Source organism: Phanerochaete carnosa (assembly GCF_000300595.1).
Source record: "Phanerochaete carnosa HHB-10118-sp unplaced genomic scaffold PHACAscaffold_10, whole genome shotgun sequence".
Classification (NCBI taxonomy): Eukaryota; Fungi; Basidiomycota; class Agaricomycetes; order Polyporales; family Phanerochaetaceae; genus Phanerochaete; species Phanerochaete carnosa.
In genome coordinates, this window is record NW_006767637.1 from 312930 (window position 1) to 332299 (window position 19370).

The 19370-nt window shown below is 51.8% G+C and overlaps 6 protein-coding genes across 6 annotated transcripts; 3 read left to right on the forward strand and 3 right to left on the reverse strand.

The window, feature by feature from the left end:
* Positions 1–1839: 1839 nt before the first annotated feature.
* On the reverse strand, positions 1840–5104 carry PHACADRAFT_128563 (uncharacterized protein). Its single transcript, XM_007400030.1, has 17 exons — positions 4846–5104; positions 4774–4781; positions 4620–4728; positions 4469–4586; positions 4340–4413; positions 4215–4284; positions 4084–4160; positions 3973–4031; positions 3876–3914; positions 3809–3820; positions 3693–3761; positions 3460–3635; positions 3263–3408; positions 3126–3204; positions 2771–3074; positions 2503–2717; positions 1840–2385 (listed from the first exon to the last, which is right to left on the reverse strand). Exons 1-17 carry the CDS (start codon positions 4913–4915, stop codon positions 2154–2156), a joined length of 1857 nt encoding a protein of 618 aa, XP_007400092.1. The 5' UTR covers positions 4916–5104; the 3' UTR covers positions 1840–2153.
* A 393-nt stretch (positions 5105–5497) lies between these two features.
* Positions 5498–6326, forward strand: PHACADRAFT_262822 (uncharacterized protein). The gene is made up of 4 exons (XM_007400031.1): positions 5498–5647; positions 5700–5813; positions 5871–6045; positions 6096–6326. The coding sequence occupies exons 1-4, from the start codon at positions 5552–5554 to the stop codon at positions 6194–6196; spliced, it is 486 nt and encodes a 161-aa protein (XP_007400093.1). The 5' UTR covers positions 5498–5551; the 3' UTR covers positions 6197–6326.
* Positions 6327–6370: 44 nt separating this feature from the next.
* On the reverse strand, positions 6371–8472 carry PHACADRAFT_199767 (uncharacterized protein; the record flags this gene model as incomplete). The annotated part of the gene is made up of 19 exons (XM_007400032.1): positions 6371–6382; positions 6435–6506; positions 6573–6797; positions 6857–6944; positions 7012–7121; positions 7182–7233; positions 7298–7316; positions 7372–7383; positions 7444–7468; positions 7528–7580; positions 7638–7689; positions 7741–7758; positions 7817–7826; positions 7889–7946; positions 8006–8046; positions 8102–8115; positions 8176–8209; positions 8263–8280; positions 8345–8472. 19 exons carry the CDS (start codon positions 8470–8472, stop codon positions 6371–6373), a joined length of 1041 nt encoding a protein of 346 aa, XP_007400094.1.
* A 1976-nt stretch (positions 8473–10448) lies between these two features.
* Positions 10449–11000, reverse strand: PHACADRAFT_177643 (uncharacterized protein). Its single transcript, XM_007400033.1, has 2 exons — positions 10932–11000; positions 10449–10875 (listed from the first exon to the last, which is right to left on the reverse strand). Exon 2 carries the CDS (start codon positions 10759–10761, stop codon positions 10543–10545), a length of 219 nt encoding a protein of 72 aa, XP_007400095.1. The 5' UTR covers positions 10762–10875; positions 10932–11000; the 3' UTR covers positions 10449–10542.
* A 1007-nt stretch (positions 11001–12007) lies between these two features.
* Positions 12008–12307, forward strand: PHACADRAFT_77473 (uncharacterized protein; the record flags this gene model as incomplete). Its single annotated transcript, XM_007400034.1, has 1 exon — positions 12008–12307. A coding segment is annotated over one exon (300 nt), but the record flags the coding sequence as incomplete, so codon positions are not given.
* A 462-nt stretch (positions 12308–12769) lies between these two features.
* PHACADRAFT_199768 (uncharacterized protein) lies at positions 12770–15989 on the forward strand (the record flags this gene model as incomplete). The annotated part of the gene is made up of 11 exons (XM_007400035.1): positions 12770–12997; positions 13049–13102; positions 13152–13391; positions 13445–13551; positions 13909–14070; positions 14120–14281; positions 14338–14875; positions 14930–15202; positions 15264–15422; positions 15485–15724; positions 15795–15989. The coding sequence occupies 11 exons, from the start codon at positions 12770–12772 to the stop codon at positions 15987–15989; spliced, it is 2358 nt and encodes a 785-aa protein (XP_007400097.1).
* Between the last annotated feature and the right edge of the window lie 3381 nt (positions 15990–19370).

Sequence of the window (19370 nt, forward strand, 5' to 3'; positions counted from 1 at the left end):
GGCTCGCATCCCGTATGTATTCCCGCTCATCCCACACCAACCTACCAACGAGACGTTACTGTCAGTTGCTGCGAACCTCCGCAGCGCAGGCGCTCGGCAGAATCCGGATATTACGTAAGCCCTGGGCGCGGACTTTGCACGCTGAATATCCCTTCGTAACGATTAACCACCGTTTCATTCAGGCATATCACCGTCTTATCATAATCACCGCCCTTTCAACATCGTTCTCGCCGGTGTGCACACCTAAGATAGTGAAAACCTTCCCATCGCCTCCACGCACGAATTGCATGACCGGGATACATCCACCACGGAGTGTAGCTCGTGTGCATGAAACACGTAGCTACACTCCGTAAAGTTGCGTGCAGCATGAAATTTACGACTCGGATTAGAAATCGAACAGAGACGATGGGATGTGCGCAAGAAGTGACCTGCGCAAGACGACTGGCTGCCAACCACCACCCTCCGGTACTTCACCGTCGACACGATCTCGCACATGCGCCTCAACCTGTCGTCGAACACCTGTACCGCGCCTGAAACATGGTATGCTGCGCGTAGAATCTATCTTTTGCAGCAAATCGTGCTCATCGTCAGCGTCGGCGTCGATAATTTCAGCAGCACGCCGCGGCTAGCTGTCGGCGCCCTCCAAACGCTCGACAATGGTGAGATGTGTACGAGGCTTAAGATCGAGCTATGGACGGTGTGGGTGGATCCGGTGAAATCGTTTGCATCTGAAGCCTTGCCATGCTCCGTAAGTGCTCGTTGCCGGTTTCCTACTGGTTTCGAATTCACGTACTGCTGCAGAAAGCTTGCCAAGAAGTAGAAGTCACCCGAATTGTCATGGACGCCCCCCGCACGCCATGACACGCATCACTCTGCTCGAGGGCGAAGCACCCTTTGGCATTCCTTCCACGATAGTGTGCGTTTTATTCCGACCTCTTGTTCCTTCCGTGTCCCACGTACCGCACTCTGGACTGTCATCGTTATCAACGACACGTTCAGACCAGGAGCATTAACTTCAAAATGGGTCTGACGTCTGGTATGTCACGTCTGGCGAGAGCCCGTGCGGATGCCCCACAACAAGTGCGCTCTCTACTCTATCTCTCAGTGCGCATGTTGGCTGACATTTCGTGCAGCCCCGCGTACTATGGTTTGTATTCCTGCCCCGCTGACCTCTTCTGGTGATACGGCCTCGAATTGCGCGGCCTCCGGTACGCACACGAACCATTCCATGCAATGCAAGTGCTGGCTGAACCCCCACATAATGTCGTGGTTTGGATAGCCAAAGACTACGCCTTGGTGTGTTATAAGGCTCGACCTGGTCGTGCGGGCCTCGACTTCTGCATCGCTCACCGCACAAGGCGATATATTCAGTGGCCATTGTCTTGCATCTGCGGCCATGGTGCGCGATAATTCCACGCCAATCGTGCTCTCCGTCTACCTAGCTTACATTAACCGAGCTGCAAAGGTACACACTGTTTCATTATCATAGCGAGTATAGTAGGGCCTAAGGATACGACAAGTACCCGTGACGCATTAACGACCCATTTTCTGTTGCATCTAAGTCGAATTCCGTGCATTATTTGAGGCATGCATCGTGCATGCAGTCCAAGTACTCAAGCTCGTTCCGCGCCGCGCGCATGAAGTTTTCCGAGGAATTGATGCGCCATCACATGCGCCGCGCGCCAGCATAGCGGCGTCCGACATCAAGCTACAGGCAGAAGCAGAGCAAGGCTGGAAGCTTTGAAGTTCAAGCCTATAGTGTTAGTCACTGCCCTGAACGTGCCGTGTCCCTTGAATGTGCTAAATTTTGGATTAATAATGTGTTGAAGGCCTGAAGCTCACAACAGTGATACTGTAGATGTCACTGGAAGCACCGCGAGCCATAGCAGGTTCCTGTGCACTCAATTTCGGCGCGTCAGAAGGCGATGTATGGCTGTAATAATACATAAAAGACTGTATCTCTGTGCATTTGGACTAATCCATAGAGCCCGACATAGCACCTCGCGTCAATAGGAAAAGCAGCGAGATCCAAGCGATCCAAAAGTAAGGAAGAAGGTCGGCGACCACCTACACCGTAACTCCTTTGATAATATCGGCAGCTGTGATGCATACGGTTAGTGCTAGTCATCGGTCTTTTTTGAAAGGAAGTGGTGTCACCTTTCTCGGCCAAAGCGTACACGAAAGCTGCAGTCAAATATTGGAAAGCTTGGCAGTGCCTTTACAAGGGAACACGTACCTTGGGGGTGAACAGAGAGCTGCAACGGTAGAATAGACAAGTCGACGACACGGATATTCTTGGTACCGTACACTTTCAGCTGCGGATCCACCACACCGCCCAGCTCCCTGGGCAGCATAGCCGCGGTACCGCAGGTATCTGCATGCACCCTGCGTTAATGTTGAATAGTCCGCGCAAGAAATGAAGATGACGTACGCCAGGTCGTGGTGATATGCGCGCTCAGGTACTCTAGAGAGCTCCTTCAGCATGCTGCGGGGCAGCAGTACACAAGGAGGCGCTCGCCTTTAATCTTCTCGTCTGTCGATAGATCCACTTCAGGAGGTGGGCCCACCCGTGCTTTGGTCAGGCCGCGGAGCGGCTCAGTCTCGCCAATCTTGAGAGCAAATTTGACACCCTGTGCGAGGATCTCGCGGTCGAAGTCGTCCGCAAAGTAGTGTGGGTCGATGTGCGGATGTGCTTTCGGATCAGCAGAAGTGATATGCTGGAGAACGTGCATGAGCTGCCGTCCGCATGCTCGAACAAGGATGGACTCACTATGGTACCGCGCGACCACGGGTGAGTCAGCTCCGGAACCAGGGCCATGTGCGGCTTGGACGGCTCGGCCACTGGCTGAGGGACGACCGCAGAGGACATCATCTCAATGTCAGCGCCGCGCTTGCTCTCCATGAGCTGCAGCTGTATCTCGTATTGCTTGCGGAGGCCGGGAGGTAGCGACGGTCCGCTCTGAGCGAGCTCTGCTTTCTTCTTCGCAATCAGCTGCTCGGCCTTATCTGAAGCGACGTGGAGTGGGATGAAGGCAAAGTTGTTGATAAGCAGGGTATACTCAGTCTTCAGATCGCTTTTCGACGTGTCAGTCAGGTAGAAACCACGACAAGAGGCACGTACTCACAGACGTTTGTACACCTCGGCCATGTGTTCTTTTATAACGAGGATGTGGTTGGTAACGATGTTTCTGTCGTCCTGCATTCCTGATGTTGAGACAGCATTGAGCAAAGCTTCACAAGAGGTTAAACTTGATGCACGCACGATAGTTCAGACCGGTGGCTACAATGTGTTCTTGCGCATTAGTGCCAACAGAGGGCAGCTCGACAACAGTCTTGATTCCCAGCGGCCTGATGACCTTCGGGTCGCCAATGCCACTCAGCTCGAGAATCTGCGGAGTTTTGATAGAACTGCAGCACAATATCAGCTTACTATGCAGCAGATCGAGGTAGGTGAGCTACCTGGCAGAGATAATGACTTCGCGTGCGGCGGACACGGTGTACCGCTTGTTGCCATGCTCGAAGTCGACTGCGCGAGCGACTACGCCGCCGGCTTCCGTTTCTGTGAGAATCCGGCAGACGTACGCTTCTGGGAGGACCTTGAGGTTCGGTCTGTCGAGAATGGGATGCAGATACGCCTGACGTGACGAGCTTGTGAGTAAATAATGGCATTTTTGCTGCGCAGCAGAACTCACCGTCGCAGCATCGACTCGATAGCCAGTCTTCGGGTTGATGGTTGATAGTCCCTTCCAAATACCAATAATCTTCTGAACGTCAGCATCCGATATAGGACATAATTACAAGTACGCACTTCTCCATCGAGCTGATTTGGATGTTAGAACAGCACCGAATATATTCAAACATAAGGGTATGCATACCGCATCAGTCCGTATATCCAAGCCGTTCCTGGCCAAACTCTGGTCAGAGTACAGACATCAATCCTCAAAGCATCAATCGATAGCGGGAAAGAACTACCTTCTGGTACGCAGCATCCGCGCCAGATCCAGTCGGAACGAAAGATAACGTGAGATTCCCTGCGATCTGAGTTTGAGCTGTCGCTTATTTTGAGCAGAGAGCAGGACTGACCATCGTGCCCAACGGAATTAGGATTGTACAAGTTGCGAAAGTCTTCGTCCATGATCGCAGAGGCAGGAGCGCAGAATCTATCGCGAATGCCTTGAAAACGAGATATCAGTCCTTGAACATCCCCAACGTACCTTTCGACCTTCTTCGCATACTTCTGGTAGGAGGACCAGTTCCAGCCGGGATTTCCAAGAGCTTCATGAGCTAGGCAGAGCCTGGAGTCAAGCGTGAATGGCACGGTAGAAAAGCTCGGACGTACCATCGAGTTCCTCGCGGGCGGGCTTAGTGTATGCCATGAGATTTATCGCAGAACTTCCGCCGAGCATCTTTCCCCTAGAGCAAGGCAAAGTAAACAAAAATGATATGCGCAGCGTGCAACGAGACACACCGACTCCAAATTATCATGTGCGCGGTCGATGCATTCGGCTGCGGCACAACAGGGAATATCCAGTCATACTCGGGGTTCCTGAGTTCCTTGAGGTATCCCATGGAACTTGCTGCAAGATCTTCAGTAGCGCGTCATGACAGAAGTCTTGTACAGGACTCACAAACAACTGGGTCATTCAAGCGCGACTTCCCTGCCTCGAGGACCGCCACTGACACATGAGGGTCTTCGGAAAGCCGATTGGCCAAGACACATCCTGCAGTCTACCAACTTGAGTCTCACTACATTTTGCAGTAGAGATGCCTTACTCCCCCGCCTGCATATGCGTATCTCCTTAGTTCTTAATATCCGACAGACAGCCGATCAAAGCATAAGCTCACCGATGATGATAAAATCGAAAGTGCGTCCGTCGATGTCAGTAATCGTGGCAAGGTCAGGAATGGATACCATCTCAGAGAGTTATGCTGCTTCAGCGGTGGGCTCAGAGCGAACGTGTTGATTGTGAGGAGCTTATGCCCTGGTGTATAGAGTATATGGGCCAATCTGTCTGTAGAGCGGCCATCATGCATAGGACGTTCTCGGCCTCGCAAAACGTCAGGCACTTGCTGTAATGTTTGCATGATGATTTGGTAGGTTTTTGCAGAGAATTTCCGCTCTGGGAAAAGGCGTCAGCTCCTAGGCATTGTTCGATATGAATCCGTACAAAGCTGGCCAAAAACCCACGATCCTGGGTAACTCCAGTGCGCGCGAGCGAGCAGCTGGGACTCGCGCCACGGCGTGCTTGATGCCGATATGCCGGGGCGACCGCCCTGTGATTTTGGAGTTGAAGCATGTCGAGGCTGAGCGATGGTCACTTCCGCAACGCAAACACCTCATGGACAACATCAGCGAGATTATCAATTTACGAGGCCGGGAGAGGGGAAGCGCTATAATGGCGTCTATCACAGGCGGCAATTACCCCTGTAGGCTTATGCTCCCATGGTACCTGCTTCCCTTAAACCGTAAGTCATCACCTCGCAGTCGGAGACCATTCCTCCCTAAGCAATGCCTTGCAGGGTCGTGAACTGCCTAATCAATAGAGTCGACATGAATGTCGACCGTATGTGTGCTTTGCTGAGCTCAACGATCAATGAGCGGCGAAGCATGATGGAACAGTATGGAGACGACTGGCCAGACAAGCCTGTGAGTCATGCTATCTTGCTACCTGGTCAGCAGCTGAAGTCCTGTGGATCAGAATGATTTGCTCCAGTGGCTCATGGAAGCCGCAGAAGGGATTGAGCGCGAGCCGAGGGCTCTGGCCGCCCGTGTGCTTGCAGTCTGCTTCGCTGCCATCCATACGTTTTCTATGGTCAGCCACAAGCCTGAGTCCCCTTGGCACCGTGTGTTGACTGCTCTGGCTTTCCAGAGCTTCACTCATGCTTTGTACCACCTGGCAGCACACCCAGAGTACACGAAGCCGCTGCGGGAGGAAGTTGAAGCTATCGTTGCAGAATATGGCTGGTCGAAGGATTCGCTACAGAAGATGCACAAGGTCGACAGCTTTCTGAAAGAGTGTCAGCGGCTAGACAGTCTCATCAGCTGTACGCCCTGCGCCTCATACCACTATGCGTATGCTGAGAAGTTCGTACAGTTCTCATAGAACGCAAGGCACTGAAGGACTTTACCTTCTTCGACGGCACGTTCATTCCTAAAGGCAGCCACGTCTCAACCTCGAGAGTGATGGTACACTGAACACATATTTTCGTTATTGAAGACGATGGCAACTGAAGTACCCTCGATCTGTTTTCTCTCATCTGCGACGTTTCATCCAGATATATCAAACGTATGTACCTCACCAGGATCACTCCACTATTGCATGCCCCAGACATCCACTGCGGTCGTGTGGCAGAGCGACACCTCATGACTTCAGAGGCTTGGCTGAACAGACGATGTTAGTAATATCTTCGCCCGAGCGTAGTGCAAGACGCACCTTGCCTGCCTTAATTGAGTCCGCATCGCTCTTCAGTGTCATCGACGTCTCAATGCGGATAGCAAGGGACTCCTGCCAGCCTGCTTGTCAGCCGACGTCCAAACTCACAGCGATAGGCAGATCAGCGCAAAAACGCACGTCTGGCTTTGCAGTCGTCGTATTCTGGCGCATGTGCCGCAGCGGGAACGAATCGGTGCTACGGGGTGCCGCGCTCATATCGCCGAGCATTGCTTCGTAGACCTCGCCGCCCTGGCCGCGCAGGTAGTCGCGCACATTCAGGTTTGCGAGCACCATGTTTAGGTAGAGTGCCGCGAGTGGATATTCGAAGACTGTGAACTCGAGGTGCGAGTAGTTCCAGGCCATCTATCATGAGCCGTATCAGTTGGGTTGCAGGATGAGACGCACAGTGCGGCGCGGCTTACGAGGATGAAGTCGATGAGTGCCACGAGCGCGGTCCATATTCCGCTGTTGATCGTAACGAATATGAGCCTGTGGACGAGGCGATTCGAGCTGTGTATCCCACAGACAGCCAGTTGAACTAAAGGTGCAACATAATGGGACAGGAAAGGGTCCATACCGTCTAAAAGGAGAGCTGCGTTTCATGCTACCAGATAGCAGAACAGTCATCCAGGTCGCAATGAGAATATCTGTAAATGCCGAGGCGGCACGAAACGAGAATCCAACCGACTATGAGAGACCATTCGTGAGTATTGACTATCGTCTCCAGAAATCATTTGTGAGGCGTACGAGCACACGATGGACGGATAGCGCCGCGATGACCGTAGGCTCGGTACTCGTCCTATCAAATGGTAGTTTAATGATGCAGCCGCGGCGATGCCGTGAAGCGAGATGTTAGCACGTACAGAACCCAGACAGAATACGCTGTGAGCTATCATGTTAGCGAGCAAAGTCTAAGAAAAGCTAAAACAGCGCTTACGGATGGCACCAACTGAATAGCGAGCAGAGAGCACTAGTGAGCGACCAGCAAAATGCGCTCGCACCCACGCACCGATTTGCCAAGACGCAATTAACACCTGAGGTTCAATATGAGCTGACAATGCTGCGGGATGTAGGCATAGTATATATGGCTCACGGCACAACCCAGGCATACACGGACCGGCCAGCCCTTGCCTTCAAGTTCTGTAACTGTAAGATGCCAATAGGTACAGACGTCCACCAAGTACTCAGAGGGCACCAACTTACATCGATAGATGCGATACATAAAAAACAACTGTGCCGAAAAGGCGAGAAGACTCTGCGAGGGATGAGGAGCTGCTTAGCATATAAGGTGACAGAACAGATGTACCCCAAGCCATGTACGGTGCTACCGTCGGAGGTGAAAGTGAGGTGCTGAAAGAACAAAAAACCATGACACCACATACAATGAAAGCCCTGAAGATGAAACACAATGAGTTCCACTGTGATAACTAGGTGTAAAACGTCGCATTACGTACGGTGTAACTTCAATTATGTATTGAAGGGATCCCCAGTGTGTGACCAGGGGCGAGAAAACTACCAGAGTAAATTTAGCACGAGCAAACGAGACTGTATGGCGTCTTTTTTTTACTTACGTCCGACCCATGTGAGAGCCTCAATGACTGCGTCCAGTAGCCTGCAGCTTTCGGTGAGAAAAAGCAGAGCGTTGGCCAGACGAAGGCATCGCTCACCAAAGGTAGACAACCTACGGACGTGAATCAGGTTCCAAACCACTTACAACAAAGAGGTAGTGAATAATACTAACAAACAGCTTCAAACCCCAAAAGTCCTTCTCGTAGCTACAGCAGGCTTCTGAGCAATGTCATTCTAAAATGAAAGTAATTGTACCTACCGCATGAAGTACAGGAACCTAGAAAAAATCATCATCTCTCCATCAGTTTTAAGAGAAAGCTAGCCGGTCAGATAGTACTCACATCTGCATACACGATACTCCCCACAGCGCAATGGAGAACAAGGATCCGAGTATCTGCGTCCCGAATGACTCCATAATGTTCAGTGAAAATCCGGGGCTTCCGGGTGGCGGGACGGAAGTATCTGCCATACTGTGCAAGCCGTGGTAGCCTCAAGCCTCAGGTCTCAGAGCGCCTCTTCTCGGATGGAGGACCTTCTGCAGGGCGTTCAGAGAGCTATATAGATAAGTGAGATATTGGAGTTGATAAAGGACGAGAAATCACAGGGTGTAGCAAGGTTGAACTGCCTAAAAATGCAATTAATGGGCAGATAATGCGCAATATGCGCATTGAGTTGTCGGGATGTCGTGTTCATTATAATGGCGCAGAAATCATCACCATGCCATATGCTACTGTGAGGGCAAACTGCCGAATTCAGCCGCAACTTAACTGTCAAATCGTGCGTGAGTAGAGAGCGATTTGAACGCTATCCACCATCGTTACATCTTAGCGAACTAGGCGGGACACCAATGCACAGGATTAACAGGACCATCATAGCCCTGTTATGCTCACAGCACGATTCATGAAGACCCTCTCTAATCGCCTTATCGTCGACACGCTGCGGCTATGCGCTTGGAGCATCAATCAGAATCCGAGAAGCCCTGGCTCTCGTTTTGTGACGGAGCTGCGACGCGCCAGAGTCCAACGACGGAGTGATACGCGCGATCTTTCATCCTGCGCGCCTGTTCTTCTCCCGCGAGGCATTGTCCCTTTGATGGCTCTCGGTGAGAGGACTATGCTGCACTCATGTCGCCGAACTCGGGCATAGTGCCTGGACCCATCTCACTCGCGCCACCGGGCTTCCTTCTGTCTCCGCCAACCGCTGATAAATTACAACGTTTGCACTTAAACAGGCTTGAGAGCATTCGGATGAACGTAGTAGGTGCTTCATGAAGTTTGGTCCTAGATTACCAGAGTAGACCCCGACATCTACCGTGCGCGAGCAACCATCGAATGGTACCTACAGATGTCCTGAGTCCGTACATGTACCAATATCAGAGAAATGGAAGAGAATGCTCACAGGCGGTGTTTATCATAGCTCTGTCATGAAGACGAGCTCGGTAATTACACGTTCCAACAGTGTCTCTATCAATGAATAAGTCTCCAGTGACGCGAGATTCCCAGCGTCATACGCACGCTCAACGAGCCTCCCCGCAATGACCAGTCAGCATTATACGGATGCGCAGGTCACCTGCGTTAGCGCCTGCCGCACGAGCTCAGAATTAAATCGAAAGCATCCATTAGCTCGTCTGCGGCGATCTACCTTTGAAGCTGCGCAAAGCAGGGTCTACAACCTCTTAACGCCACCAGGCATCTCGGCGGATCTCTCCATACTGTGCGAGATACCAATAACTTTGGTGCGCAGCTGTCCTCTATGACTCGCAGACCACTTATCGGCCACCCTTGGCCTAGGAGTAGAACCGCGGGACATGAGAGGGACGTGAGTTGTGAGGAATTTGACGAGACAAGTCGACTTACCGTCATTGCACTTCCCAAACATTGGGAACCAGTCTTCCGAACGCCGATTTTGCCGAATACGCCGCTCAAGCCCAAACCCTCTCAGGTTCCTTCCTATGCAGTGCGCCGCGGGCTCGTATGATACTCGCCCATATACTCATAGATTATGATATGCAGGACCAGCGGTTGTCCACTGTCAGGCCTTTGGACGTCATCAGGATCCTTCTCCAGTAACCGGTCACCAAGCTTCACAAGCTGGGCTGTGCGTCTCGGTGTATCTCTTCCGTTGTAAACCTAACCAAGCTATTAACTATTGTGGCACTAAGCATTCGACAGGCTACGTATGCGCACCATCATCAGCCGGGCATGGGCGGTGTCAAAACTCCCGCGCCAAACGGTCACTGGCGTCCGAGTCTACCTGCTGGGATGTTTCGTTCGGTGGCAGCAGACTGAGCCAAGTCACCGTTAATGCATCAATTTATGCCGGGGAAATGTCCACCGGTCAGGAAGAGGACCCATGTCAATTGCCGTAGCATGTGCTTGTGGGAACTCCTGCGCAGCCTGTATGGTTCTGAGCCGCGATTCAAAACCTTGTTTCGCAGAAGACGTTGATGGCACGCACCATGTACTGCTGCCGCAACTACCAACATATTGGCCAGTCTGAGAGAGGCAATACTCACGGAACAAATCTCGCTGTTCGAGCACTATGAAGCCCAGGTCTGGCAATCAATCGTGAGTACCAACGTAAGGGGTAATTGACGCGTGAGCGTGGGACCTCGACGTCCTGTTTTCGTCGAAAGGGTGTGACTAGATCTCAGGCGGACAGTATCATAGGAAGCCTGCCAATGTTTACGTGAGTTCAGCGATGTCATCGGCGTTTGATGTTCATTGACCGAGCTCATGCACGGCAACGGAGCAACCATCTACTCAAAATCAAAGCGAATGCTGGGGTTCAACTGGCCTGACTGTTGGGAAATCCAGTTGATAGCTCTTGAGTCCAGCTGTACCGCCAATTTTCGAAGGCGGTGAGTGGTAACCTCGCTGCCGTGGCTTGTGATGCATCTATCAGGAAGCACGAGAGCAATGCCTCTACTCTGACCATCCAGGGTGCCGCTGAAGAATCTTGGTGTCCGCGTGAAACTGGAGATATTCGCTGTTCCATCTGAAGGGCGGTGAAGATGGAGGTAAATGATGGAGACGGAAAGGTAAAGAAGCGCCGATAGGAGCCCGCGCGATAGCGCCCGTGCTCAGGTTGTTGCCGCGAACGGAATGCAGCTCGTTCGGGTCTGTCGTGACAAGGAAGACTGTCATATTTTGTCCTGATCCTAATCATCACATCGCTTTTCTGATCATGAGAGCGCGAGACGCTCCCCCGGCTCGTCGCGCATAGACTTGTCCTGGCTCGTCCTTCGCCCAAGACATGTCATCATCCTTGTGGGACCGCCTCGGTGTGATCGCGATCTGCGATAGCTGAAACGGTAAGCGGCCAAACCTCCATTTACCTGCAGCCCTGAAAGAAAAGATGAGCGTAATAGGGGCCCTGTGGTCGTGCGACTAGTCCCTACGCAAGCGAAGGCAGTGACGCATCTTGCCGGCGAAGCATCGAAGCTGCAGTATCCATGACACTGGGTGGTAAGCGCATTTTTTTCCGGCGTAAAATCAGCCAAAAACTGACCCAACAAGGCCCCAACTTTATCCGATTTTCACTTGAAAAGAACCGAAGGCAAAACTCATTTTTCCGCCAGTTTTACTGTGTTTTAGACCCTTTTGGCTGGTTTTGCACCGGTTTCTCCTCAATTTGCATCGGCGTAGAATCGAGGAATAACGGGGCCTTGTTTAGCCGCTTTTGTCTGAGTTTTCTTGAGAAAAAAACTGCGCTTACCACCTTGTGTGATCAATATGCAACCCATCTAGTACGTGTCACGTAATGTGGAGCACGGAACCACGATTACGATTGGCCGCTCACTTGACCTTTTGGGCCACCAGCCACGGCAGTCCACGATCAGGACACCTGTTTTCCTGTCTGCTCGATTCTAGAGTCGAAGAATCGACACTTAGGCGTTCATCGTCATACGGCCAAAGCATTTATTTATCCTGGGAGAATGAGAGCCTCTCAGAGCTTGCAACCTGGCCTCTTTGAACACCATCGTTATGGCCAACCGCGCCTTTCCTCCTCTCGAAAGTCCTCTCATTACACTTCCGCAGCTCACAGATTTTCAAGCGCGCAATAACCCCAGCCTGCCGTGGGCCATATTCCCTTCTCGAGATGACCCAGGAAAGACCGAGGCGGTGTCTTACGCTCAAATGGCCCGAGCATCTGAAATTATCGCCCACATCCTCCGTCCTGAACGGAGAGGCGCAGAGGACGAAGTAGTTGCGTTTTTGATACACACAGACAGTGTCCTATACGTCTCAGTGATTTTGGGAGCGATGAGAGCAGGTCTTGTGGTATGCGTCTTGTCAGTTTTGCTAACCTCGGACTCATCTTTCATTCAAGCCATTTCCCATGTCTCCCCGTAACACTCCTGCAGCAGTTTGCGCGATGCTGAAAGCTACCAATTGCCGCCGCATAATTTACCACTCATTCACTGCCGATCTGGTCACGCAGGTTATGACAATAATGGCTGCACAAGGGGTCGAAATGCGACTTGGCGACCTCCCCTCTTACAGTACGGTATTCCCCGCTCAAACTGCACTTTCTCTGGACTTCGATAGTCATCCCTATCCCCATCTGAGTCACCCAGCCCGTCCGGATCGCGTCGCAATATATCTGCATTCATCGGGATCAACGGGAACCCCTAAGTCTATCCCTTTTACCGAAAAACGTATCTGGGGATGGCATGGCCCTCGTATTGATGGTCACATAAGTACGCAGTCTGTATTCCAAGCGAAGTCGCTTATTCACTGCAGCTTCTTTCTTTAGACTCAACCATGGCATGTCGACTTCGGGGTATTCATTACGGAGCTATGGGATTACCGACGTTCCATTCCTTCGGATTCATAGTGCATGTATTAAATCCTGCTGTCAATTCATATCCAGTCGCCCTACACACCCCGCAAGATCCTCGTCCTCCGATAATCAGCGATCCACAGAGCGTTTACCAGGCCGCGAAGCTGACTGGATGCAATGGATTATACTGCTTCCCGTCCTTTGCCGAGGTGAGAAAATGATATAGAGTCGTCCATGGGGTTTAGTAAACGGTGAAGCAGGTCTGGTCGCAGTCGCAGGAAGTTATCGACTATCTGAAGACGCTTAAGATCCTAGTGCGTGATGCCATGTTCATTTCCGTGGCGCTTTCTCAGCGGGCCTCAGATCTATGCAGGTGGACCGCTGTCTCATTCAACTGGGTCAAAGCTATTTCAGGCGGGCATCAAACTGTCTTGCGTATACGGTGGAACCGAATTTGGCACGCCCGTGAGGATTTGGGATGAGTCTCCCGGTTCACTGCACACGTCCGGGGTCGACCCGGCATGGCAGTATATTCAGATTCGCAAAACCATTACCGTTAGATGGGAACCGCAAAGCGACGGCACGTACGAGTTGGTTATTCCTGTACCTCATACGCTCCTTTGGTCATTCTCCTGGACGCTGACGAACGCTTAAAGGAAACTCCCAATCACGAGTTAGCCATGTACAATATTCCCGGAGAGAAGGCGTACGCTACGTCTGACCTATTCGAGCCGCATCCCACACGAAAGGGTCTCTGGCACATGTAAGAGCTTAATTTCACCTTTTCTCTGGCCCGACTAATCAATCGTATAGTGTTGGGCGCAAAGACGATGTCCTGACCTTGAGCACAGGTGCGACAGCAACTCAAGCTTCTGTGCACACTGAATCATGCTGCCTGCAGGAGAAAAAGTTGTCCCTATTCCACAGGAAGATCAAATTTTATCCAGCGGGATAGTGAAGGGATGCGTCATGTTCGGGCGTGAGAGGGAACTGCCTGGAATCATCGTCGAGCCAAGCGTACCTCTCAATCTGGACGATGAAGCCGCACTCACGAACTTCAGGAATAGCCTCTGTTAAGTACTCTAGCATTCTTCGCAAGCAGATTTTGACTGCCGTGCAGGCCGTGGGTGGAAAAGGCGAATGCAGAGGCCCCTGCGTTTGCCAGAATCTTCCAAGAGATGATCATTATTGCCAACCCAAAGAGGCCTCCCCCGCGCGCAGCAAAGGGCACCATCATCCGAAAGCAAGCAATATCCCTGTATGACGAGGAAATTCGACGTCTGTAAGTGGAAAGCCTTGCTCGATACTGAGGCCGTCCTCACGAATCTCAGGTACGATGCCATCGTCACTGGTACGGGTATGCAGGATACAACACACCCCAGGACATGGAAAGAAGAAGATTTGGTGCCCTGGCTACTTGAGCAGGCGACTTCTACCAACGGTGGCAAGGTACCGGTGGCTGAAAGCAGCCTGTTGGAACAAGGCTTCGACAGGTATATCATTGCGCTTTGAATTTATCGTTGCTTCTCTGATTGGATGATACGTGCAGCCTAAGTGCAACACTCCTACGTAACCGCATTGTCGCCAGCATGCGGTCGTCCGACAATCCGCTAGCGAGTCAAGCCGGCTCAGGCGTTTCACCGAGTCTGATCTTCCAGTATCCCATCATCCGAGAGCTTGCATCTTTCCTCTCATCTTCTATCTACTCATCGTTGCCGCACAGTCGAGATCTCATCGCCTCTAGCGCATCGGTGGACGAAGTTGGCGACCTGATCTCCATGCACTGCAGTGAAATGCCGCGGATCGCTCCCGCGGTACCTGTGACCGAAGGCGAGAGTGCAGTCGTCCTGCTGACCGGTGCGACAGGCAACATAGGATCTCATATTCTCGCCTCGCTACTTCGTGACGGCCGCACGCTCCGAGTCTATGTATTGCTTAGGTCTTCGACTCATGGAATCGAGCATCTGCTGACCACGCTGTCCGAGCGGGGGCTTGCAGTCACGCCGCAGGATGAGGCACGGCTCACGGTGCTCGTCGGCGACACTACCAAGGAGAACTGGGGCCTCGATAATTCAACCTATGAGGAGGTACGACTGCTTAATCCACATTTACGATCATGTCTTCATCCGCACATGGTTCAGATCCTAACGTCTGTCACTCACATTGTCCATAACGCATGGACCGTCGACTTCAACCTTCCCCTTCGGTCATTTCACTCCCATATCGCCGGTGTCCGAGCGCTGGTGGATATCTGTGCAAAGTCTCGCAGAACGATCAAGATCATCTTCACGTCGTCGATCAGTGTCGCAAGCAAGTGGGAAGAATCCAAGGGTGCGGTGCCTGAAAGTGTCATAAAGGACCCGAAGGTCGCAGTCGCCACTGGTTACAGTGCCTCGAAATATGTGGCGGAGCAGGTGGGCGTCACCGTAATAATGGGCGCGTGGTGGGTTCTGAGCTCTAAGTCGTGCCTATCAGATCCTCAGCGCTGCAGCGACGAACGGCGTCCAGGTAACGACCGTCAGGATGGGCCAAGCATGTGGATCCATTACTACGGGATCATGGGGTACGACCGAATGGTTTCCTATCATGGTGAAGTCGAGCGTTGCTCTCGAGAGTCTTCCGGATATGCCTGGAGTAAGTCCCATGTTTGACCCCGTTCAGCTTGAAGTTGGACTGAGACTATACGCGTTGCACAGAGCGTTGATTGGGTGCCGCTTGACGTTATCGGACAGGTGTATTCCGATTGGGTATATTCGAAGGACCCACTCCCTCCCCTAGTGAACTTTGTTCATCCGAAGAGAACACCGTGGACGGTCATCTTGCAAGGTCTTGAGGAAGGGCTCGCCAGACCCATTCCGCTTGTGACATTGTCGAAGTGGGTGGAGCAAGTAGAGGCTCTCTCAGCGAGAGCGACTGCCCCGGATGTGGATCGCATCGTGAGCTTCCACTTTATAAGCCGACAATCATAGGCTGACGGCAACTGAATTATCGTCACCCTCCGTCTAGCCTGCAATCAAGCTCGTTGCATTCTTTCGGGACATGTCCTCTCGGCGCGATTCCGGCTCTGAAAAGAGCGTGCTGTACGCGACTTCGCTACTTGAGAGCTCGAGCCCGGTAATTCGCAAGCTCCCTCCACTGAGCCAAGCGCATGCCGCGATGTGGGTGAAGTACTGGAAGTCCAAGGAGTTCATTCTGTCCTAAGTAATAGCCCACGCGTCTGTATTGGTATGACGTACTGTACTATCCTGTGCTATGGTGAATAAATTAGATTCACAGCTGGAGCACATTATTTAGTTACGCGAGTGGGGGCAAACGTTGCATAAGTCTAAGTCGCTTTACACGGCGGTGATCCGACGCGCTGTTCCGATTCCCCTAGAATCGGGTTATGGACCAAACCGTGCACGCTCAAAAGTCACGTGACTATCAGCCATTGCACCCGAGCTTGCGCTAATGTGCCAGCCGGCGCCTATGAGTCTAATTCCCAAGGCACGAACAAACTTGTGTGCAGTAGGCTTGCGCCCACCCCATCCGATTTCGCGAAGCTTTTTCCCAGACGTCGTCGCGAGCACGCAAGCATGATACAATCCATTTGTACAGATTATATTGCCTATTATATATACTACATGATCAACCGTAATCAGTCTGCGACAGCTTTTCTTAGGGTACAGTTGCGGGATGAAATTTGCGTAAATTGACTATTGATCATACGGGAGCATGGGAAGAAGGTGTCAGCGGCGTCGCTTTGGGTAGATAATGCAGGTGAGGAAAACATTGTAACATATGATGAGGAATACTATGACCGTGCGTCTCCTTTGTCGCAGCCGACCCACACGGTTTTCCATCACTCACTCACAGCCTATGTAGTGCCGTCGGAGCCCTGGGTGCAATGGGTCCACCCGTGCAAGTGCACCCTGATCGCGCACGAGAGCTGTCTCCTGAACTGGATATGCAACGCACGGCAAGACGCCTCGCACTCGTTGAACGCCCTGAAGTACCCCCAGTGCAGTGCGTGGTACGAGATCCTGAGCGAGATCCTGTTCCCGCTGCGGCTGCTCAACCACATCAACACCTTGGCGTAGTACTATTAGCAGAGTGTGAACACGAATTGCTTATAGCACAGCAGGAGAGATAGCAGCATTATATAAGGGCTATAAGTACATAGGCAGATTGCATAGGTGTGTTACGAGCAGGCAGATGAAGCTGTGGCGAGATGCGGTGTGTTTGCAACCAGTCTTCGTTCAGGAGTCATTATTATGGTGGTAAGTGTAGCCCATACCATTCATTATGCACGACAGGTTTCTCGAGACTTAGCAAGCACTTGTCTGTAGGTGACATTAGTTTACTAGGGGAAGGATGGCGCAAAATTTAAAAGATTTATTGCTCTTGAACATGTCTGTACATAATTTAATGCTTACAAAATTACCCGTCACCAGCTATGCTGGTGGAAGGTCATTCTAGGTCATCCACTCCCTGGAGCGCTTCTGGTCAGCTGAAAGCGGCACGGCTTTGTAAGCAAAGCTTCTGGCTGTCTGCTCCCGGCCCACTGCACTCGAGCCTTTTGGGCCACCGCCCTTGACGACATCCAAGGATGAGTATCAACCATCGCAAATATAATCATTTCATTCATATCTCAACGATACAACACTTAAACGCACAAACTATCAGTTAGGAACGTCCAAAACAGATGAGACCACAGAGTGGTGAATAGTGATTTGACTGGCTCGGCTTCAAGCCAGCAAGCAGGCCAAGCCAAGCCTGCACAAGCTGGGCCAAGCCAAGCCAAAGGGTGCCAGCTTGGAAAGGCTTTTGGCTTGGCTTGGATGTCAAGCCAGCCAAGCCAAGCCAGCAAGCCACAGCTTTGGATAATAAACTTACTGTATGTAGTACTGCTGTTAGAGTAATTAGCGATAAATTCATAAAATATTATATTGTGCTCTCCTCTACCCCATCTATCTTCTAATGTACATAGATCAATAGATTATTAATAAGACTGAGCCTCACCATGAAGAAACATAGTGGGGGCGCCAGCGCTTGCCCCACTTAACTGGCTGCTGTGTAACATTGCAGGCCTCTGCCCAAACGGCTTTGCAAGGTTCTGCCACACATGGAAGGAGAGGCTTGTTCAGGTGGGTGCACCTGCCTGCAAGGGCAGAACCTTCCAGTTCAAGATGGCAAGGCAAGTGCTAGAGGTCCCTACTAGCTGCCCAATGCCTGATGTCCACTTGGCTGCCACCTCTCCCCTGGACACCCTTGACCGCAACTCTGCGAGGCCATGTCGCTCTTCCTGCCTCTGCCTTTGCTGTGCCGTGTGGATGCAGCGGCGCATTCTGAGGTCACACTTGCAGCAGGCAGATAGGCATCAATGAGAGCCATCGTCGCTGTGCACCTCCTGTGGCTCGCCAGCACCCCTGGCACCCCTGACTGTGACAGGTGTCTGCCACATCGTGTCAGCCTCCGCTGTTCACCACTCACGCATGCACTGTCTCTGGCATCCACACATTTTATTTGGCAGTGCGTCCTTCCTTTTGTATGAAGTTCAAGTTTCTGGAACAACTTTATTGATGTTTCACATCTAAATTATATCTTAGAGTATGTATTTAGACATCATACTATACAAAGAAACTCTTTAAATGTTGTACATACTCCTATATCTACGTGTGGCAGCTGTGGAACCGTTGACAAGGTTAATCCACAGCACCTGCCTAATTAGGTTTCAAGCCGCGGCCCAAGCCAAAGCCAAGCCACTGGCTTATGGCTTGCGGCGGCTTGCAGCTTGGCTTATGTTTTTACAAGCCTAAGCCTGGCAAAGCCAAGCCAAAGCCATTGGCCTCTGGGCCAAGCCAAGCCAGTCAATTCACTAGTGGTGAAAGCCTTCGCAGTTATTTCCACCGCATCCAGTCTCTCCGCACTTCCAAAATACCAGGTCAGAGTTTCCCATGTGCTCATATATGATCCTCGCTCTGGTGTCGTGCTCAAACAAAAATCTCACAGAGTAGTGATCTGTCTGCCATGGAGTATACTCCATAGCTAGCGCTCTCTACCCCTCATCTTGCACTGCCTACAACCCAGATACAAGGCCCAAGGACCACTCAACATGCTTGTGACGTCGGCCTGAGACTGATACACAATCCGCTGCGCGTCGCCGCATGCCCGGGGCCGGAACACCAACAATAGCACTCGACCTTCGCTCTGCTGTTGTGCAATGCACAATGCCCAGAATGTGTCATGCAGCACCACACGCCATCTAGCGCCCCGAGCCAACCTGCAAGCCGCAGTATTGCACCACCTCTCCACGCGTCTCCACTATGTTCATCAGGCATTGCAGGCTCAAAGCTAGAAGCCCGTGACTTGCATGTCATCGCTGATCGTGGTGCCTACTTGCTTCAGCAGCTGACACCCAACTTGAGCCCCCAGGTAGCCTGCATATGAGTGACAGCTCATGTACCTGCCGTGCGTTATTGGTCATACAAGCTCTAACTGCAAGGTGCGCAACTCCCAGCACAAACACAGAAAGGACTAGACATTCTTGGGCGCCAGCGATTAGCAGAGCCTGGCAGTTCTTGCGTGAGCATCCTGCGTGAG